Genomic DNA, 18481 nt, shown 5'->3' with positions numbered 1-18481 from the left:
AGAGAGAGAGAGAGAGAGAGAGACAGAGAGAGAGACAGAGAGAGAGAGAGAGAGAGAGACAGAGAGAGAGACAGAGAGAGAGAGAGAGAGAGAGAGAGAGACAGAGAGAGAGAGAGAGAGAGAGAGACAGAGAGAGAGACAGAGAGAGAGAGAGACAGAGAGAGAGAGAGAGACAGAGAGAGAGACAGAGAGAGAGAGAGAGAGACAGAGAGAGAGACAGAGAGAGAGAGAGAGAGACAGACAGAGAGAGAGAGAACATAACAGATGAGTATTATTGCTTCAGATTATTAACTTCCTGTTTGTGTGATAATAAAACATAAATACAGGTGTAAACAGATGTTCTTTCATATGCACATCTGATTTAGTTCATTTGCACTATTCACAGGTGATCACTATTAATGCACACCAACCTATCCCCATACCCCCCCCCCAGCCCCCCTACTTATTCTGAACTGCAGTAACAAACACAATGAACATTACAGATAATCAAACACAAAGGTGTGTGTGTGTGTGTGTGTGTGTGTGTGTGTGTGTGGTGTCTCACTTCTCACTCTCCCCCAGCCATTTGGACATGAGGTCAGATGAGGAAACAGAGAAGAAGGTGGAGTTGTTAGCCTCGGTAGCAACAGCTTTAGCCAGGTAGGACTTTCCTGTACCTGGAGGTCCGAACAGCAAGATCCCTCTCCATGGAGTCCGTTTACCTAAAACACACACAGACCTTATATATAATGCCATAGTTATATTTAGTGAACATAGTTTTATGTGATCAGAACCAGATCAGTTCACGACTGAACCTAAAACCCAAACACACCTGTGAACAGATGTGGGAATTTGATTGGCAGGATTACGGCTTCCTTCAGTGCCTCTTTAGCTCCCTCCAGTCCAGCTACATCATTCCAGCTCACATTTGGCTTCTCAATCACTATAGCACCTATACACACACACACACACACACACACAGACACACACACACACACACACACAGACACACACACACACACACACACACACACACACACACACACACACACAGACACACAGACACACAGACACACACACAGACAAACACACAGACACACACACAGAGACACACACAGACACACACACACACACACACAGACACACACAGACACACACACACACACACACACACACAGACACACACACACACACACACAGACACACACACAGACACACACACAGACACACACAGAAACAGACACACACACACACACAGACACACACACAGACACACACACACACAGACACACACACACACACTCAGATACACACACACAGACACACACAGACACACACAGACACACACAGACACACACAGACACACACAGACACACACACACAGACACACACAGACACACACACACAGACACACACACAGACACACACACACAGACACACACACAGACACACACACAGACACACACACAGACAGACACACACAGACACACACACAGGCACACACACACAGGCACAGACACAGACAAACACAGACACATTAAGTCTTTTTCTCCCTTCTTTGTTATTTTTAGTAAAAGAGGTGTGGCCTGTTTATGTGTCAGTCACAGTGAAGGAGGCGTGGCCTGTGTATCTGTCAGTCATAGTGAAGGGGGTGTGGCCTATGTATCTGTCAGTCACAGTGAAGGAGGCGTGGCCTGTGTATGTGTCAGTCACAGTGAAGGAGGCGTGGCCTGTGTATCTGTCAGTCATAGTGAAGGGGGTGTGGCCTACGTATCTGTCAGCCACAGTGAAGGGGGTGTGGCCTATGTATCTGTCAGTCAGAGTGAAGGGGGTGTGGCCTGTGTATCTGTCAGTCACAGTGAAGGGGGTGTGGCCTGTGTATCTGTCAGTCACAGTGAAGGGGGTGTGGCCTGTGTATCTGTCAGTCACAGTGAAGGGGGTGTGGCCTGTGTATCTGTAAGTATTTGTAAAACACACTTACCCATCAGGTGTTCCTGCAGTTTCTTCTTCTCTGGGTTCTCGCCTTCACTATCACTGTCGCTCCTGAAACAGTGAAACAAAGACACACAGAAATAGTAAACGAGAAAAAAAAAACAAAGGTGAGAAAGTAAACGTGTGTGTGTGTGTGTGTGTGTGTGTGTGTGTGTGTGTGTGTGTGTGTGTGTGTGTGTGTGTGTGTGTGCGCGCATACTTGTCATTGCTCTGTGTCTCCTTCACAGGTTTCTTGCCCTGTTTGTCCTTGTTTCTTAGGTAGGCCTTCAGCTTCTCTGCCCGTTCCAGGTATTGCATACACTTTCCCCTAATACTTTCCTTCGCTTTATCACTGTGAGCCTCATCTAGAGAGAAAGAGGGAGAGAGGAAGAGAGAGGGAGAGAGGAAGAGAGAGGGAGAGAGGAAGAGAGAGGGTGAGAGGAAGAGAGAGGGTGAGAGGAAGAGAGAGGGTGAGAGGAAGAGAGAGGGTGAGAGGAAGAAAGAGGGAGAGAGGAAGAGAGAGGGAGAGAGGAAGAAAGAGGGAGAGAGGGAGAGGGAGAGAGGAAGAAAGAGGGAGAGAGGAAGAGAGAGGGAGAGAGGAAGAGAGAGGGAGAGAGGAAGAGAGAGGGAGAGAGGAAGAAAGAGGGAGAGAGGAAGAGAGAGGGTGAGAGGAAGAAAGAGGGAGAGAGGAAGAGAGAGGGTGAGAGGAAGAGAGAGGGAGAGAGGAAGAAAGAGGGAGAGAGGAAGAGAGAGGGAGAGAGGAAGAAAGAGGGAGAGAGGAAGAGAGAGGGAGAGAGGAAGAAAGAGGGAGAGAGGAAGAGAGAGGGAGAGAGGAAGAGAGAGGGAGAGAGGAAGAGAGAGGGAGAGAGGAAGAAAGAGGGAGAGAGGAAGAAAGAGGGAGAGAGGAAGAGAGAGGGAGAGAGGAAGAGAGAGGGAGAGAGGAAGAGAGAGGGAGAGAGGAAGAAAGAGGGAGAGAGGAAGAGAGAGGGTGAGAGGAAGAAAGAGGGAGAGAGGAAGAGAGAGGGTGAGAGGAAGAGAGAGGGAGAGAGGAAGAAAGAGGGAGAGAGGAAGAGAGAGGGAGAGAGGAAGAAAGAGGGAGAGAGGAAGAGAGAGGGAGAGAGGAAGAAAGAGGGAGAGAGGAAGAGAGAGGGAGAGAGGAAGAGAGAGGGAGAGAGGAAGAGAGAGGGAGAGAGGAAGAGAGAGGGAGAGAGTTAGAAAGAGGGAGAGAGGAAGAAAGAGGGAGAGAGGAAGAAAGAGGGAGAGAGGAAACACATCTAAAATCTTCAATAATGTAAGTAACAACACTGAGTCTGTGTGTCTTTAAATTTATATTTAATTATAGGTCATTATATTTAACTAAACATTTGCTCAGTAATTATATTTATATAATTGTCTGTAATAAAAAGTGATCCACATTATTTACTTTTTACTTTTGTAAATAATCTGTCAGATGTATTGATCCTGTCTGAATAGGGCTGCAGAACGTGAACACATAAGTGAAGGTGAGGTGCTGGGATAGACAGGATGAGTGTATAAGACTGTGTGTGTGTGTGTGTGTGTGTGTGTGTGTGTGTGTGTCTCTCTCACACTTGATTGCATGTAGAAAATATTCCACAGCGTGCTGGTACAGTCTCAGAGCCTCCTCATAATTCTTGGCCTTGTCCTCCTCTGTGGCTTTGGTGACCAGATCGATGGCTTTCTGTGGGTCACACAGGAGAGAGGAGTTTCAGGGGAACCTGCATGGCTACAACACACACTATGTATCTCAGGACACACATAACCTCGCTGCACTGCACCATTCCCAGCTCTTCAGTCCATACACACACACACACACACACACACACACACACACACACACACACTGTGACTTGCCTAATCATTTATGAATCATTGTATTTGTTCAACAGTGTTTAAAGTTTGCTGCAGCTGCATTAAAAGCCAAAGACAATATCTGTCACATCGAACCCCTGTTGGTGAGGTAAATACAGCACACACACACACACACAGCAGTAAACACAGTGTTCACACACACACACACACGCTCACACTCACACTCACACACAGCAGTAAACACAGTGTTCGTTCACACACACACTCGCTCACACTCACACTCACTCACAGAGTTCACACACACTCACACACAGCAGTAAACAGTGTGCACGCACACACTCACACACACACACACACACACACACACACACAGCAGTAAACACGGTGTTCACACACACTCACACACAGCAGTAAACAGAGTGTTCACACACACACTCACACACACACACACACACAGCAGTAAACACAGTGTTCACACACACACACAGCAGTAAACACAGTGTTCACACACACACACACACACACACACACACACACAGCAGTAAATACACAGTGTTCACACACACACACACACACAGCAGTAAACACACACACACACACACGCACAGCAGTAAACACACACACACTCACGCTCACACACACACAGCAGTAAACACACACACACACACACAGACACACACCCAGCTAGACTAAGCTCAGTTAGCTGCATTGTGTGTGTATTAGGAGTGTGAATGGAGTTAGCGTTGCAGATGTATATCACACATGTATAACACACATGTATGTCAGGTGTAACACACATGTATAACACACATGTATAACACATGTATAACACACACATGTATAACACACATGTATAACACACACACATGTACAACACACACATGTATAACACACACGTATAACACACACATGTATAACACACACGTATATCAGGTGTAACACACATGTATAACACACATGTATAACACACACACACATGTACAACACACACATGTATAACACACATGTATAACACACACACATGTACAACACACACATGTATAACACACACATGTATAACACACACATGTATAACACACACATGTATAACACACACATGTACAACACACACATGTATAACACACACGTATAACACACACATGTATAACACACACGTATATCAGGTGTAACACACATGTATAACACACATGTATAACACACACACACATGTACAACACACACATGTATAACACACATGTATAACACACACACATGTACAACACACACATGTACAACACACATGTATAACACACACACATGTATAACACACACATGTATAACACACACGTATATCAGGTGTAACACACATGTATAACACACACATGTATAACACACACATGTACAACACACACATGTATAACACACACGTATATCAGGTGTAACACAAGCTCTATTTCCACACCACAGTGTTTAATGAGCCCCTGCTAGCTGACTAGCCTGATGCTAACTCCGGTACCTGTAATGTTGACGTTGTCATTTCATCTCACGCTTTTACACGTTTGTCCCTCCAGTTTAGACTGTGCTTTTTATTCCTTTTAGCTTCGTAACGACTGAGCAAATAATACCGAATGTTAATATTGTTTCCTCACAGGACAAAAAACGAATGTAAACAAACAGTTAAATTGTCATCAGCCACAGAGAACGGACTGGGAACGGTGACGTCACAGCCACACCGGAAGTGAACCCCTATAAGGGGATTTATATATACATACATACACACATATATATATATACACACACACACACACACACACACACACACACATATATTAGTACCTTAAGGTGTACTGATTCAGTAAGTATTTATATTATGATCTAATATCCTTGGATGTTGTGTAAACTACATTACCCATAATGTAAATAAATTATTATTATTATTATTATTATTATTATCCCCTTTTAGATTAATACATTGCATTATGTTTTATTTGTATTCACTACTCATTTTTAATGATAAAGATATCTTTTAACGTAAACCATTATAAAAATTCTAAATTGCGGCGTTAGAATTTAAACTCGTGTCTGGAGCTCAGACTGAACCACATCATGGACTACAGACTAATCGATCGATTATAAGATTGTAATTTAATTTATTCAGCATGGCCCAACCGTAAATGTGCCCCCTGGTGGTCATTCCCAAATAAAACAAAAAATAAACCAATCACGGGTTGACGTGTACGTGACGTGTACGTGACGTCATCAGGACACCCTGACGCACTTCCCGTCATTGTCCTGAGAGTTGTGATGTCACACGCCCACGTTGAGGTGTAGTGGAAATCTTTACTTTAGAGATGTTTATAAGGCCTTGTCCTTCTAAGCTTCACATGACTGGTAGTTATTGTGAACAGAGAACAGCAGAACACGATAAACCGTGAAACCTTTTTACTCTTGCCCCATCTTGTACCCATCCAAAGTGAACACACACACAGCAGTGAACACACACACACCGTGAACACACACCCGGAGCAGTAGGCAGACATTTATGCTGCGGTGCCCGGGGAGCAGTTGGGGGGTTCGGTGCCTTGCTCAAGGGCACCTCAGTCGTGGTATTGCCGGCCCGAGACTCGAACCCACAACCTTAGGGTTAGGAGTCAGACTCTCTAACCATTAGGCCACGACTTCCCCTTTATACTTTAATTCTCCCAAACCTCAGAACTCTCACAACAGAGGTCATTTTTTTGATTCCGCTCGATATTTGGTCGTCGGCTACACATAAAGCGAAATGCCTGTCAGCACCCAAATTAAAAGATTTGTCCAGAGTAAGAGCCTAAAGGAGCTGAGTTCGGTTTATAAAGCTCAAATGCTTGCCGAGTTATAAACCTCCACACTTTTGAATGGGATTCTATGTAAAAAAAAAAAGAGCACTTTGAGATTCGGTACCAGGAATAACAGAATTCAGATCATAATAGAAAAGTAAGAGTTACTCGTGATAAATTAAATAATAATAATAATAATAATAATAATAATAATAATAAGCTTATAAAGCAAAACCACACAGCGATAAGACACACAGCAGTGTAAATGTGTAACAGGTGTTTATTTATAGGCTTTATGTATTTATTTATTTATTTATGTACACTTTATAAAGCGATTTTAACATTGCATAAAGAGTATTTTGTATGAACAGTCGTGCAGCAGCAGCAGTATATGTGTGTGTGTGTGTGTGTGTGTGTGTGTGTGTCAGCTCTATATTAATATTATCTCTTTTTTCCTTTTGTTTTATGATTGTGTGAACGCAAAGCTGCCACAAGTACAAAACTTTGGTGTGAAAAAAGCACAGTTTAAAAAACTAGTTTACTTTTATAAACAGACACTAGATTAAAAAATAAATGCTAAAATGATATTAAACAGTCTGAGCGGTGAGTAGAAACATACAGTACATTCATCATTCCTCACTGTGTGTGTGTGTGTGTGTGTGAGAGAGAGAGAGAGCTGGTTTAGTGCTCTGTGTTTAACGGGAACACACACATCAGCTCAGTTAAGCAAATCACATTTCCACCAGAGGAAGCAGGAGCTTATATTGAACATCCCTGTTTCTTCAGATCTGATTTTTATATTTTGACACACAAGTTACACTTCAGTGTCACGCGCATGGGCACACACACACACACACACACACACACACACACACACACACACTTAAAGCACTGAGTGAGATATTCTAGCTGTCCTTCAGCTCTTAGGAAATGACTAAAGACACTAAAAAGGCCACAAACTACCAAGTGCACTACTTTATCACTGATGATCTCTCTCTATATGTGTGTGTGTGTGTGTGTGTGTGTGTGTGTGTGTGTGTGTGTGTGTGTGTGTGTGTGTGTGTGTGTGTGTGTGTGTGGACTTCCTGATAAACAAGAGGGATGTTGTCACACACTTAACAAGCTCATTAGAGGAGCTAGCTGCCCTGAGTATGCGTGTTTGTGTGTGTGTGTGTGTGTGTGTGTCCTATATAGTAAATGTTGTTTAAAACAATTCCATGTCATTTCTAACCAAGTAACTAACAGTAACTGATCTTTGGAATGTCTCTGATGATATTATATTTAATATCATGATGTGCTCTAATGCTCATTGGCCCACACAGTGTCCTGTAATCACATGCAGAATGTCTAAAACATGGTCCTCAGACTTGGTCTGTCCTGGGACTCAGGAGGGGGAACAGGGTTATAATGTTCTACACTGAACCTTTACAGGTTCTCCAAAGGGACATTAGAAGAAGCATTAGAGGTGAGAACCTACAGATTGGATGGAAGACCTTTCTTTAAGTGGTGCTGTTGTTGTGCTGCATTCCTGATCACTGGGAACTGGGACTTGTTCACCACCACAGAACCTCCAGCTGTCTGCATTCCAGCGTTCACATCATCTCAGTGGACTGAAGTCAGAAATAAAACAAAACTCCACTGTGAGCTGAATGAAAACACTGTTCACTTTCTGCCTTCGTTATTATCAAAGTGAATCATCTTATTTTATCAGCCAGAGATTTCAGATGGAAGCAGCAGCTAAACAGAGGCTTAAAACTGTCCAGACTGTGTTTAATGGTAAGTGCTGAAGAAATAAAATGTTCATGACACACAGTCAGGTTTCTGTAAACAGCTGCTCCAGCTGCCGAGGGGAGGGGGGGGGGGCTGATACGGGCACTCTGATTGGACACTGAGCTACTCTCTAACAGCCAATCAGAGGACTTTACTATAATTTCTGCAGATACGAGAATCACGTGACAGCCATTTTACTCTCTCTCTCTCACACACACACACACACACACACACACACACACACACACACACTTGTAACACTGCACTGGAATGTCATACTAACCAACACACACTCAGACAGTAACAGTCATGATACATACACACACACACACACACACACACACACACACATAAACACAGATTAATAATTTTGCATATTTAGCCTGTAATCCTATGTTTGTCCGATTAGACACACAAAGGAACACGTTAAAATGAATCGCACGAACGCACACACACACAAACACGTGCACACACGCACACACACACGCACACTCGCGCACACACACGTGCATATAGGTTTATGAGAATGGAAGAGAATTCACATAATCCATTATGATAATACATTAAGTGAGATAAATGGTGTGTAATTAGAGGAGCATTTATGGAACTCTCTCTATTCATCCCTCCATCCCTCACTTCCTGGAGAGTCTCTCTCCATCTCTCCATCCGTCTCTCCATCTCTCCATCACTCTCATGTGATCAAGCCCAGGCGTGTGAGTTTGGCTGACAGGAACGAGTGGAGAACAAACACCACCGGCTTTGGATTAGAGCGCAGATCAAATGCCTGCCAACACACACACACACACACACACACACACACACACACACACACACACACACACACACACTAACAGTAAGAAGCATCACCACACTTTACATGTTTACCTACCATTTTTTACCACAGCAGTTTAAAGCTCACTTTAATTGTTACATAAAATGTCATATTAATGTCACACACACTCTGTTCAGCCCAAACCACAACAACAGAGGAGGTGAGTAGTTACCAGTTCCCCCTCAGGACCCCCGAAGTCCAGGTACAGGAGTCTGACTGCGTCGTCTGCAGAGTTACGCAGTTTGTCAAAGGGGTAGTGAAGGAGCACAGTGCCACCTACAGGAGCTCCTCCTCCTCCTCCTCCACCTCCTCTCAGCACAGTGAAGCCTCGCTCATAGTGCAGCACCAAACACACCTCCTCCCTGTTCAACACACACCCTGCACATGCAAACACACTAGAGTTACAAGTCTGTGTGTTTGAACTGAAAATTAATGTGTAATCTGTCTCTCTCTCTCTGTCTCTCTCTCTCACACACACACAGACACACACACACACACCTATGGACACCTCTTTAATGAGCTCAGCAGCGGTGTGAGTCCCCTGTACGAGCGATCGGGTCCATGACGACAAGTCCCAGTGCGTCTCCACACGGAACATGTGAGACTCAACACCACGACTAGAACCAGTTCGAGTCATGAAGAGAAGGTCAGAACCTAAAGATGGGGAACCACGAGTACTGCCTGAGTGAACGAGTCTAGAGAGAGACAGAGAGAGAGACAGAGAGAGAGAGAGAGAGACAGAGAGAGAGACACAGAGAGAGACACAGAGAGAGACACAGAGATAGACACAGAGAGACACAGAGAGAGAGACAGAGAGATGAACATTAGTCCAGAAATTTAGACAGCTGTCTTCTGTACCAGATGGTCAGTAGTGAATGAGTGTGTGTGTGTGGATGTACCGGGTGGTCAGTAGTGAGTGTGTGTGTGTACCGGGTGGTCAGTAGTGAGTGTGTGTGTGTGTGTGTACCGGGTGGTCAGTAGTGAGTGTGTGTGTGTGTGTGTGTGTGTGTACCGGGTGGTCAGTAGTGAGTGTGTGTGTGTGTGTGTGTGTGTGTGTACCGGGTGGTCAGTAGTGAGTGTGTGTGTGTGTGTGTGTGTATACCAGGTGGTCAGTAGTGAGTGTGTGTGTGTGTGTGTGTGTGTGTGTGTGTGTGTGTGTACCGGGTGGTCAGTAGTGAGTGTGTGTGAGTGTATGTGTGTGTATACCAGGTGGTCAGTAGTGAGTGTGTGTGTGTGTGTGTGTACCGGGTGGTCAGTAGTGAGTGTGTGTGAGAGTGTGTACCGGGTGGTCAGTAGTGAGTGTATGTGTGTGTGTACCGGGTGGTCAGTAGTGAGTGTGTGTGAGTGTGTGTACCGGGTGGTCAGTAGTGAGTGTGTGTGTGTGTACCGGGTGGTCAGTAGTGAGTGTGTGTGAGTGTGTGTACCGGGTGGTCAGTAGTGAGTGTATGGTCAGTGGTGTACTCCAGCTTTCTCGTGTCCACGGCACTGAGTCGAACAGCAGAATGTCTTTCTCTGTCATCGCCATGACAACTGGCCTGAACTGATGATGCCCATTTTCCATAGTTACCTGAACAAATACAGTTAGACGTTTGTCACACAGACAGACAGACAGACAGACAGACAGACAGACAGACAGACAGACAGACAGGGAGTCAGAGAGACACAAAATGGTCTTGAGTGGTACAAATGCATACGAGATTGTACACAGCAATGTATGTGTGTGTGTGTGTGTGTGTGTGTGTGGGTGTGTTTACCTGTTCTGCGAGCCAGCCGATGTGTTTAACCTGTGTGTGTGTGTTGGAGGCACTCAGGTAGGCGTTGATGTGTGTGAGTGTGTGTGGCAGTAGCGCAGCGATGTTGGCATGTATGGCGGTGAACCAGGAGTGTGCAGTGGCCGTGTCCTTACAGCGCAGAACCACCAAGTTCTGACCATCAGGAGAGTGCAGCTCCAACAACCTACACACACACACACACACACACACACACACACACACACACACACACACACACACACACACACACACACACACACACACACACACACACACACACACACACACATTTTCCAGCGATCATGAAGCAGCAGTGCAACTGTCTTTATAATCACATAACACCAAGGACCGTGTGTTAAACACTGATCTCACACACACACACACACACACACCTGTTCTCCAGGTCTGGCATGGTGAGGTTCCTGCAGATGAAGCTCATTTTCAGTGAAATGACCTTCCTGTTTTTGGTCATGTTGTGTTGCAGAGAGTCTTCGCTCCCATCCCAGCTCAGCTCCGATAAAAGTGACGGCTTCTTAAAGAGAGGAGACACCTCACGGATGTACCTTACTGTGGAGAACAACACACACGGGTTTACACCAATCCTGCTGTGGTGCAGATGAACAAATCAGCCATACGGTCACGATTATACTCGCCTCAGAAGTCTAAACTCACACACACACACACATTTACACACAGGTTTTCTCTGTGACTTATTCTGAGTCTGCAGTGTAACACCTTTTATTTCCTCATAATGCGACACAACTACAGATTCTCTGTACAAGTAAGGAATAAAAATAACTACTTTCCCTTTAACAGTTCCTCAACAACCCTGAAAACCACTGATCACCACTGGCCTTCACACACCACATCTCATAAATTCTTAAAGCCTCACACACACACACACACACACACACACACACACACACGGTTTTTTGGATTCGAGTTTTTTCCATAAATGTACAGAGAAAGGAGATTCAATCGCTGTTCAGCCTCTCACACTTCAGGGCCTGTGTGTGTGTGTGTGTAAAGGAAACCTAACACACAGAGAGATGAGGTCATTCCTGGATGCAGAGGAGGCTTACATAAACTGTGTAGTGAGTGAGTGTGTGTGTGTGTGTGTGTGTGTGTGTGTGTGTGTGTGTGTGTGTGTGTGTGTGTCTCTCATTAAAGAGCTCATTAGGCCTGTCAATCAGCCCTCGTTTTATTTAGGCCATCATACGCAGAGGACCCAAGTGTGTGTGTGTGTGTGTGTGTGTGTGTGTGTGTGTGTGTGTGTGTGTGTGTGTGTGTGTGTCCAAACCTCAAATATCTGGACCTGGGTCAAACACTTCAAATCACAACACCTAACACAGAATAAGAAAAAAGTTGCCTCAGAACACACACACTCACACACACACTGACACACACACTCACACACACACACACTCACACACACACACACTCACACACTCACACACCTCTCTGCCCATAATACTTTGCGGTTTGTTCCAGAGACATTATGATGAAACATTCTCCCTCCAAAACCACAGAGCCCCTAATCACTTCAGTGTGTGGATAAGTGAGGGGGTTAGGAAGCACACACACTCACACACACTCACTCACACTCACTCACACTCACTCACACTCACTCACACTCACTCACACTCACACACACTCACACACACTCACTCACACTCACACACACTCACACACACTCACTCACACTCACTCACACTCACACACACTCACACTCACACACACTCACACACACTCACTCACACTCACACTCACTCACACTCACACACACTCACACACACTCACTCACACTCACTCACACTCACTCACACTCACTCACACTCACTCACACTCACTCACACTCACTCACTCACTCACTCACTCACTCACACTCACACACACACACACTCACTCACACACTCACTCACAAACACTCACTCACTCACACTCACTCACTCACTCACTCACTCACACTCACTAACACTCACTCACACACTCACTCACTCACACTCACTAACACTCACTCACACACACTCACTCACACACTCACACTCACTCACTCACACTCACTAACACTCACTCACACACTCACTCACTCACTCACACTCACTCACACACACTAACTCACTCACACTCACTCACTCACTCACTCACACGCACTCACTCACTCACACTCACTAACAATCACTAACACTCACTCACACACACTCACTCACTCACACACACTCACACACACTCACACTCACTCACTCACACTCACACACACTCACACTCACTCACACACACTCACTAACACTCACTCACACACACTCACTAACACTCATTCAGAAATGGGTTTTTTCAAGTACCAGTGCAGTTACCCCCAACCAGACACCTAGGTCCACTACCCCCCTGTCCACTCCACACAGTATGACATCATTGCAGTCATATGACCCTTACTGGGTTTGATGACATCACAGCGATTATATCACAGACCTGAGGAGAACTGATGAGGAACATCAACATACACACACTTCTGAATATAAATATTTTAGCTAGGCGTGGTCACCCTATAATGAGGCTCCAGTTCAGGCTGTGATTGGTCCAGAGCTGTATTTATTTACTGACATCATAATCAGTCTCTTAGCCCCTCCCCCAAATCAGTGACTTAAAAAGCCTCACTTGTGCATTATCAGAATTTAATATCATTTACGGTCATTGCACATGGGTACAAGGCAAAGGATATGTTCATAAATGGACATATCTTCACTTTTAGCCGTGTGTGTGTCTGTGTGTGTGTGTGTGTGTGTGGGTCTGTGAACTATCTCCAGATGCAGTATTCACACAGCACGTCTGTTTCTCATTAGTGTTAGATATTAACTTCTCTCTCACACACAGAGGTCTATGACAGCACACTTACTATAAACACACACTCTCACAGGTCTGTTTTAACCAGATATCTTCTTGTTTTTTTATATATCCAGTAAGCAGTAGGAAGCTCATCATAACCTCATGGACCGCACACAATGTACCTTTATGAGTGGGCGGAGTTTCTCTGGAGGACGTGTTGTGATGACATCACCAGCCGCATGACGCTGATGTTGTACGTCGTCTGGTCTATCGTTACACTCCACTAAGCTCCACCCACAATTACATCTAAAGGCTCAGAATAGTGCACTGCATGTGTATATTTAACTGCACACTACAATACGTAGTAAACTAGTGATGTGGGATACAGCCAATTATTATATCTGACCAATCACTGGTCAGCATTAATTCTAGCTCCACCCACCTGTTCCCTGTAATGAGGAGAACCAAAAAGCCGTCACAGGACACATCGTAAACCGCACAACCACACGGCTTTTAGGGGCTTTTATTCCTTTAATGGTTTTCTCAGAGTGACTCTGCATGTTTATCGCTGCGTGTCGGTCTGTTCAGACACCATGAACAGAGCCGTTTGTGTCACTGTGTGAAGATTAAAATGGACAGTAAACAAAAGTGTCTTCAGTGAAGATTTAAACTGAGGCATGGAGTTTGTAAAGCCCTGTTCATACGGGATTAGTTTACAGACTACTTAATACTTTTTTTTTCATTTGGTCCACTTGAAATGTGTTAAATAAAGCCCATGATGTCCAAACAGTTTAGAAAATGAGGATTTTAGTTATGAAGTTGTCCGTAAACACTCAGCTTCCATCAGTAAAGTGTTACAGTGTCAGTTTAAACATCATGACTCCCTCACACATATCTACTGCACATGTACATGCTAATGACGCTCACACACACACACACACACACACACAAACACACACACACTCACACACACACATACACACACAAACACACACACTCACACACAAACACACACAGACACATACACACACACACACACACACACACACACTCACACACACACATACACACACAAACACACACACTCACACACAAACACACACACACACACACAAACACACACACACACACACACACACACACACACACACTCACACACAAACACACACAGACACATACACACACACACAGACACATACACACACAAACACACACACTTACACACAAACACACACAAACACACACACTCACACACAAACACACACAGACTCATACACACACACACACACACACAAACAGACAGACACACACACACACTCACACGCACACACACTACATTAGATTAGACTAGATTAAATTGGATTAGCCTGGGTGAAGTAATTCTAGCTTATGCATATATCAGACTTTGAGGGCAACTAATAAAAAACAATCAGCAAGAAAAGTTTTTCCTTTAAAAAGACAAGGCAGTGAACTGACTGGTATAAAAATAATAACACTCACTCTCCAAACTTACATTATACAGTCAGCAAGAATGAAATTCTAAAAGCGCCTACACCTGATTATTCATTAATAAAGTGCATACATATATACACTAAATGTAATTAAAAGTATACACAATATACATCACGTTATATATCACAATATACATCACAGTATACATCATGATATATAGCACGGTATATATACACTGTTATACTTACACGATAGTTGTGTTATTGTTACACTATAGTTGTGTTATAGTTACACTATAGTTGTGTTATTGTTACACTATAGTTGTGTTATAGTTACACTATAGTTGTGTTATAGTTACACTGTTATAGTTACACATTTGTTACACAATAGTTGTGTTAGAGTTACACAATAGTTACACAATTGTTGTGTAATAGTTACACAATTGTTGTGTTAGTTACACTATTGTTGTGTTAGAGTTACACAATAGTTACACTATAGTTGTGTAATAGTTACACAATAGTTACACTATTAAGATTACACTATAGTTGTGTTATAGTTACACTATAGTTGTGTTATAGTTACACTATAGTTGTGTAATAGTTGTGTTACACTATTAAGGTTACACTATAGTTGTGTAATAGTTACACAATAGTTACTACGACAGCACGCGAGTTTGACTAGATTTGATATTTACACCAGAAGGCCTCGACAGAATCCCCGCGCTCGCGTGATCCTCTTACCCTCCAGAGTCACCTCCTTCCCGGCCTTCTTCAGCGCCTGTACCGCCTGGTCGTGTGTGGCTTCCCGGAGGTCGGTCCCGTTGACGGACAGAATGGTGTCTCCGACCCGCAGAGCGCGGCTCTGGTCCGCCGCCAGTCCCGGGAATATCTTAGAGATGAGGATCGGCATCCTGTTCTCCCGCCCTCCTTTAATGCTGATCCCCAAACCGCCCGCTTCCTGCTTCACCACCCGAACATTCCGGACCGGTTCCGACGGTGATGATGATGATGGTGATGAAGATGAAGTGGTCTCATGGTGTCTGGACCCGAACCCCGACCCGGGACTCCCTGTGCACTCATTCTGTCCGGTCCCGTTACTGCCGTTTACCGGCTCGGTCCCGTTACTGCCCCGGTTTAGCGGCTCGGTCCCGTTACTGCCCCGGGTTAGCGGCTCGGTCCTGTCCAGCACGCCCTCGGTACCGCTCGGTTCTCCTTCGGCAGACAGACTAAAAGTTTCTCTCGTCAGTTCGGCGGTGACACGAACCCAGCGGTCCCGCAGCAGCAGGTCCAGTTGTCCGTTCCGGTCCGCTCGAGTCCAGATCGCCATGTTTGTGTCGCCACTTTTATTATAAAGTCATCATAAAACGGTGATAAGGAAAGTTTTTAAACACGCGTTTTCCCGGTAGTGCGTGTGAAGTGTACATGCCACGCCCACTGGGGGAGACACGCCCTCTCTGAGCTGCTTTGTTCTGATTGGTCAGATCTCTTCCCGTGTATAACATTAACAGTATTTCTGTTCAGTTAAATTTAACGTAAAAAGTAAACAAACAAAACTGACAGATAAGTGTGTGTGTTCTGTATGGTGTATGTTTATGGTGTGTGTGTGTGTGTGTGTGTGTGTGTGTGTGTGTGTGTGTGTGTGTGTGTGTGTGTGTGTATGTCTGTGTTCTGTATGGTGTATGTTTATGGTGTGTGTGTGTCTGTGTGTGTCTGTGTTCTGTATGGTGTATGTTTATGGTGTGTGTGTGTGTCTGTGTTCTGTATGGTGTATGTTTATGGTGTGTGTGTGTGTGTGTGTGTGTGTGTGTTCTGTATGGTGTATGTTTATGGTGTGTGTGTGTGTGTGTGTATGTCTGTGTTCTGTATGGTGTATGTTTATGGTGTGTGTGTGTGTGTGTGTGTATGTTTTCTGTATGGTGTATGTTTATGGTGTGTGTGTCTGTGTGTGTCTGTGTTCTGTATGGTGTATGTTTATGGTGTGTGTGTGTGTCTGTTCTGTATGGTGTATGTTTATGGTGTGTGTGTATGTGTTCTGTATGGTGTATGTTTATGGTGTGTGTGTCTGTGTTCTGTATGGTGTATGTTTATGGTGTGTGTGTCTGTGTGTATGTGTTCTTTATGGTGTATGTTTATGGTGTGTGTGTCTGTGTGTATGTGTTCTTTATGGTGTATGTTTATGGTGTGTGTGTGTATGTGTTCCGTATGGTGTATGTTTATGGTGTGTGTGTGTTCATGGTGTGTGTGTCTGTGTTCCGTATGGTGTATGTTTATGGTGTGTGTGTGTGTGTGTGTGTGTATTCATGGTGTGTATGTGTTCTGTATGGTGTGTGTTTATGTTGTGTGTTTTCATGGTGTGTGTGTGTATTTATGGTCTGTGTGTGTGTTTGTGCGCACGTGTGTGTGTGAGTGTGTGTGTATCCATGGTGTGTGTGTGTGTGTGTGTATTCATGGTGTGTGTGTGTATCCATGGTGTGTGTGTGTGTGTATTCATGGTGTGTGTGTGTGTATTCATGGTGTGTGTGTGTATTCATGGTGTGTGTGTGTATTCATGGTGTGTGTGTGTGTATTCATGGTATGTGTGTATTCATGGTATGTGTGTGTATTCATGGTGTGTGTGTATTCATGGTGTGTGTGTATTCATGGTGTGTGTGTGTATTTATGGTCTGTGTGTGTGTTTGTGCGCACGTGTGTCTGTGAGTGTGTGTATTCATGGTGTGTGTGTGTATCCATGGTGTGTGTGTGTGTGTGTGTGTATTCATGGTTTGTGTATTCATGGTGTGTGTATTCATGGTATGTGTGTGTATTCATGGTGTGTGTGTATTCATGGTGTGTGTGTGTGTATTCATGGTGTGTGTGTGTATTCATGGTGTGTGTGTGTGTATTCATGGTGTGTGTGTGTATTCATGGTGTGTGTGTGTATCCATGGTGTGTGTGTGTGTGTGTGTGTATTCATGGTTTGTGTATTCATGGTGTGTGTATTCATGGTATGTGTGTGTATTCATGGTGTGTGTGTATTCATGGTGTGTGTGTGTGTGTATTCATGGTGTGTGTGTGTATTCATGGTGTGTGTGTGTGTATTCATGGTGTGTGTGTGTATTCATGGTGTGTGTGTGTGTATTCATGGTATGTGTGTATTCATGGTATGTGTGTGTATTCATGGTGTGTGTGTATTCATGGTGTGTGTGTATTCATGGTGTGTGTGTATTCATGGTGTGTGTGTGTATTCATGGTGTGTGTGTATTCATGGTGTGTGTGTAT

At 44.3% G+C, this 18481-nt stretch overlaps 2 protein-coding genes across 3 annotated transcripts in view; both read right to left on the bottom strand.

The window, feature by feature from the left end:
• Positions 1-5492, bottom strand: part of vps4a (vacuolar protein sorting 4 homolog A) — a 9104-nt gene extending 3612 nt beyond the window's left edge. The window contains exons 1-6 of the mRNA XM_060885438.1: positions 5276-5492; positions 3538-3649; positions 2171-2315; positions 1961-2022; positions 812-931; positions 545-701 (exon numbers count right to left, since the gene is read on the bottom strand). Coding sequence (XP_060741421.1) covers positions 545-701; positions 812-931; positions 1961-2022; positions 2171-2315; positions 3538-3649; positions 5276-5296 — 617 coding nt within the window. The 5' untranslated portion in view covers positions 5297-5492. The remainder of the gene's footprint in view (positions 1-544; positions 702-811; positions 932-1960; positions 2023-2170; positions 2316-3537; positions 3650-5275) is intronic.
• Positions 5493-6837: 1345 nt separating this feature from the next.
• Positions 6838-16723, bottom strand: sntb2 (syntrophin, beta 2). Of its 2 annotated transcripts, XM_060885142.1 has the most exons (7): positions 15965-16718; positions 11342-11516; positions 10932-11133; positions 10602-10744; positions 9676-9872; positions 9350-9555; positions 6838-9129 (listed from the first exon to the last, which is right to left on the bottom strand). In XM_060885142.1, exons 1-7 carry the CDS (start codon positions 16548-16550, stop codon positions 9037-9039), a joined length of 1602 nt encoding a protein of 533 aa, XP_060741125.1. In that variant the 5' UTR covers positions 16551-16718; the 3' UTR covers positions 6838-9036. The 2 variants fall into 2 exon arrangements, with proteins under 2 accessions (XP_060741125.1, XP_060741126.1); XM_060885143.1 differs by lacking the exon at positions 6838-9129 and having other exon boundaries at positions 9392-9555; positions 9686-9872; positions 15965-16723.
• Between the last annotated feature and the right edge of the window lie 1758 nt (positions 16724-18481).

The sequence above is a fragment of the Tachysurus vachellii genome, chromosome 13 (genome assembly GCF_030014155.1).
Source record: "Tachysurus vachellii isolate PV-2020 chromosome 13, HZAU_Pvac_v1, whole genome shotgun sequence".
Classification (NCBI taxonomy): Eukaryota; Metazoa; Chordata; class Actinopteri; order Siluriformes; family Bagridae; genus Tachysurus; species Tachysurus vachellii.
This window is presented reverse-complemented; position numbering and strand designations above follow the sequence as displayed.